This window comes from Empidonax traillii, unplaced genomic scaffold, assembly GCF_003031625.1.
Source record: "Empidonax traillii isolate 1590-97213 ecotype Southwest subspecies unplaced genomic scaffold, ASM303162v1 scaffold1492:size189942, whole genome shotgun sequence".
Lineage (NCBI taxonomy): Eukaryota > Metazoa > Chordata > Aves > Passeriformes > Tyrannidae > Empidonax > Empidonax traillii.
Window position 1 is genome coordinate 147,813 of NW_020956685.1, and position 2,633 is coordinate 150,445.

At 58.5% G+C, this 2,633-nt stretch overlaps 1 protein-coding gene across 2 annotated transcripts in view; it reads right to left on the minus strand.

Moving 5' to 3' along the window:
* Positions 1 to 2,152, minus strand: part of FOXJ1 (forkhead box J1) — a 6,363-nt gene extending 4,211 nt beyond the window's left edge. Inside the window, exons 1-2 of one of the 2 annotated variants that reach the window (XM_027907559.1) lie at positions 1,708 to 2,152; positions 1,379 to 1,548 (exon numbers count right to left, since the gene is read on the minus strand). In XM_027907559.1, the coding sequence (XP_027763360.1) occupies positions 1,379 to 1,548; positions 1,708 to 1,876 (339 nt within the window). In that variant the 5' untranslated portion in view covers positions 1,877 to 2,152. Of the gene's footprint in view, positions 1 to 1,378 lie in introns of both variants that reach the window. The other variant, XM_027907558.1, reaches the window with a different exon arrangement.
* Positions 2,153 to 2,633: the final 481 nt, after the last annotated feature.

A 2,633-nucleotide genomic window follows, 5' to 3' on the forward strand; every position in this document is an offset into this window, starting at 1 on the left:
GAAGACAGACATCCCTCCACACAATCCAGGCTGTGGTAACTTCAATTTTACAGTTTAATGAAATTTTACAAGGATCAGAGACTTGAAAGCTGAATTCCCCATCTCTCCTCCCCATCCCAAACTTCACTCAGCCCGGGCTGAGTTATTACCCAGCCGGTTAACATATTTATCATTCCTGCCTGCCCTAGTCCAGTGTACCCCCTGGATCTCTGCAGAGAGGGATTGAAAACCTTCTTTCTTTTTTTAATAAACACATTTAATTAAAAATGTTGTGAGTACCCAGCCATGAGTGTGCAGGAGAAAGTCAACACTCTGGCACCCAGCTCCTCCTTCCAAATCAATCCCGGATATCCCCTGAGCAAGGAAGAGGCTGGGGGACCACGGTGACCCTGGAGGGGGACTGGGAGGGGTTCCCTTCCCCATGATGGGGTTCAAGAGCTGCTGGAGACCCACCTGCCTGGAGAGAGGGTGGGCAGTGCCCGGGCAGGGCCTTTGCAGTGGGTTTCCTCAGCCCTGCCTGGGTGGGCACCCCCATCAGATTTAGTGACGTGCTGTGGGTTTGGGCTGGGAATGACAGAAGGATGAGCCACCCAGGTCCCTTTTGCCCTGCTATGTCCTAGAAAGCCTCACATGCCAGAGATCCCCTCGTGTGACAGAGGAGGGCAGTGAGCCAAGGTGGCTGGGAAAAGCCCCTGGGCTTCAGGCTGTCCCCAAAGCTGGTGAGCCTGGGGGCTGTCCCCAACCTCCCAAGGACATGCTCAGGCTTGCTGGGGACAGCAGCCCTACTTGGCCTTTCTTGGGCTTCCCTCTGCAGGTCTGAGCAGCTCAGCCCAGCGATGGAGACTCCTTGACCTGTTTGAGGGGCCGGGAGCTCAGCCCTCTGCCCTGCTTGGAAAGCAGCAGCATTTCTGCTCAGAACCTCCCCAAAAACCTTGTCCAACAAGTGGCAGCTCCATCCCTCTCCTGTGCCTGGTCCTCAGCACCCAGGGACACTTGACCCGCTGACTCCATGTGGAACCCCGAGGGAGTCAGGACCCCACGAGAGCTGCAGAAGGGCAGGGAATTGAGAGGCCTTTATCCTGGAGCCAAGAGGAGCCTCAGGTGCCAAGAGCCCAACAGGTACCTCCCTGCTCCCAAAATGTCCCCAGGCTCTCCTCCAGAATGGCTCCTTCCCTCTGCCACCCCTGCAGCTGTGGCGTTTGTGCCCAGCCAAGTTCTTCCCTGTTCCAGCCCTTCCCAACTGGCTGCCAGTGCTGCTCCTCTCCCAGCTGGATCCAGCATCCCTGCAGGCCTTCTCCTTGCAGGGCAGAGGCCGTGGAGAGCCCTGCCCAGCCCTGCAGGGAGAGGGGCTGAGGCAAGAGGGCCCCAAATCTCCTACCTGCCAGGTGGGATCGGCGTGCCGGAAGTAGCAGAAGTTGTCCGTAATCCACTTGTAGATGGCAGAGAGGGTGATTTTGGGTTTGTTGCTGGCTTCCATCGCCATGCAGATCAGGGTGGCGTAGGAATAGGGTGGCTTGACGTGTGGGTTGGTCTTGTAGTCGATGTCCCCTGCGAGATGGGGGGGCACGGCCACGTCGTGGTGCGTCGTCGACGAGGTGGAGGAGGAGACGGGCGTGCAGGGGGTGTGACGGGTGCCCTTGCACGCCGGGTCAGCGGCCAGGGGCGAGCAGGGGGACTCGAAGTCGACCAGACTGAACAGGCTCTCACTCATGGTGTAACAGTCCTGGGGCTCCGAGCCGGGGTACAGCTGGGGCAGGCCTGTCTGGGCGACGGTGAAGTCGCTCAGCCACCGGAGGTCTGGCAGGCTGTCATCCAGGTCCTCCTCCACGCACTTCAGCTTGTCCTTTGCTTTCAGCGCTGGGCTGGGCCACGCCATGCCTCAGGGCTGCGCAGGGTGCTCGGCAAGGGGAGGGATGGGACGGATCCTGCAAGGGAAACAGGGAGGAGGTTGATGTTCCCTGAGGCGCAGCCGCTCTCTGTCAGCCAGGCAGGGCCAGGCCTGGGTGCTGCTGAGCGAGACCCATCCCTGGGGTGCTGTGCAAGGGAGCTGCAACACCTGCCCCGGGGAGGCTTTAGCAGCCCTGAGCCTTGGGGAAATTCCCTCAAAAACCCTACACACCAGTGTCACCCAAACCCCACTGGGCTGGCGCTGCCCAGCAAGCTTTTGGCTGAATAAAGAATTAAAACAAAACAAAACAAAAAACAACAACCTCCCCCTCAAACAATGAAAATCCCTGCTATCCCACAAAGTGATGTTGTTTCTTGGGGACACACAACTGTGGGTACCTGCTGCTAGCAGGACTAACTCTGGGTCCAACACCTTGACAAAACACCTTAAAGTTTCCTCCCCTCACAGCCAACTTCCCTCAGTTTGAGACTCTTTCTCCTTCTACTTTCCCTTGATACTCCAAAACAACTGGGGGAGTTTAGAGGGGTTGGTGGAGTCCCACACCAAGCACCCCCTCAGTCAGAGAGAGCCAGCAGCTTCAGGCTTTGGGGAGTCCCGGGTAGGGGATGCGTCGCCTGGCTCCTGTGCCAGTCTCTAAACCCCAAATCCCGTGATTTTGGGCCAGGAGAGAGCGCCAGGGAGGGCACAGAACAAGAGCCGCTCCCCCCGCGCAGACCTTACCGCC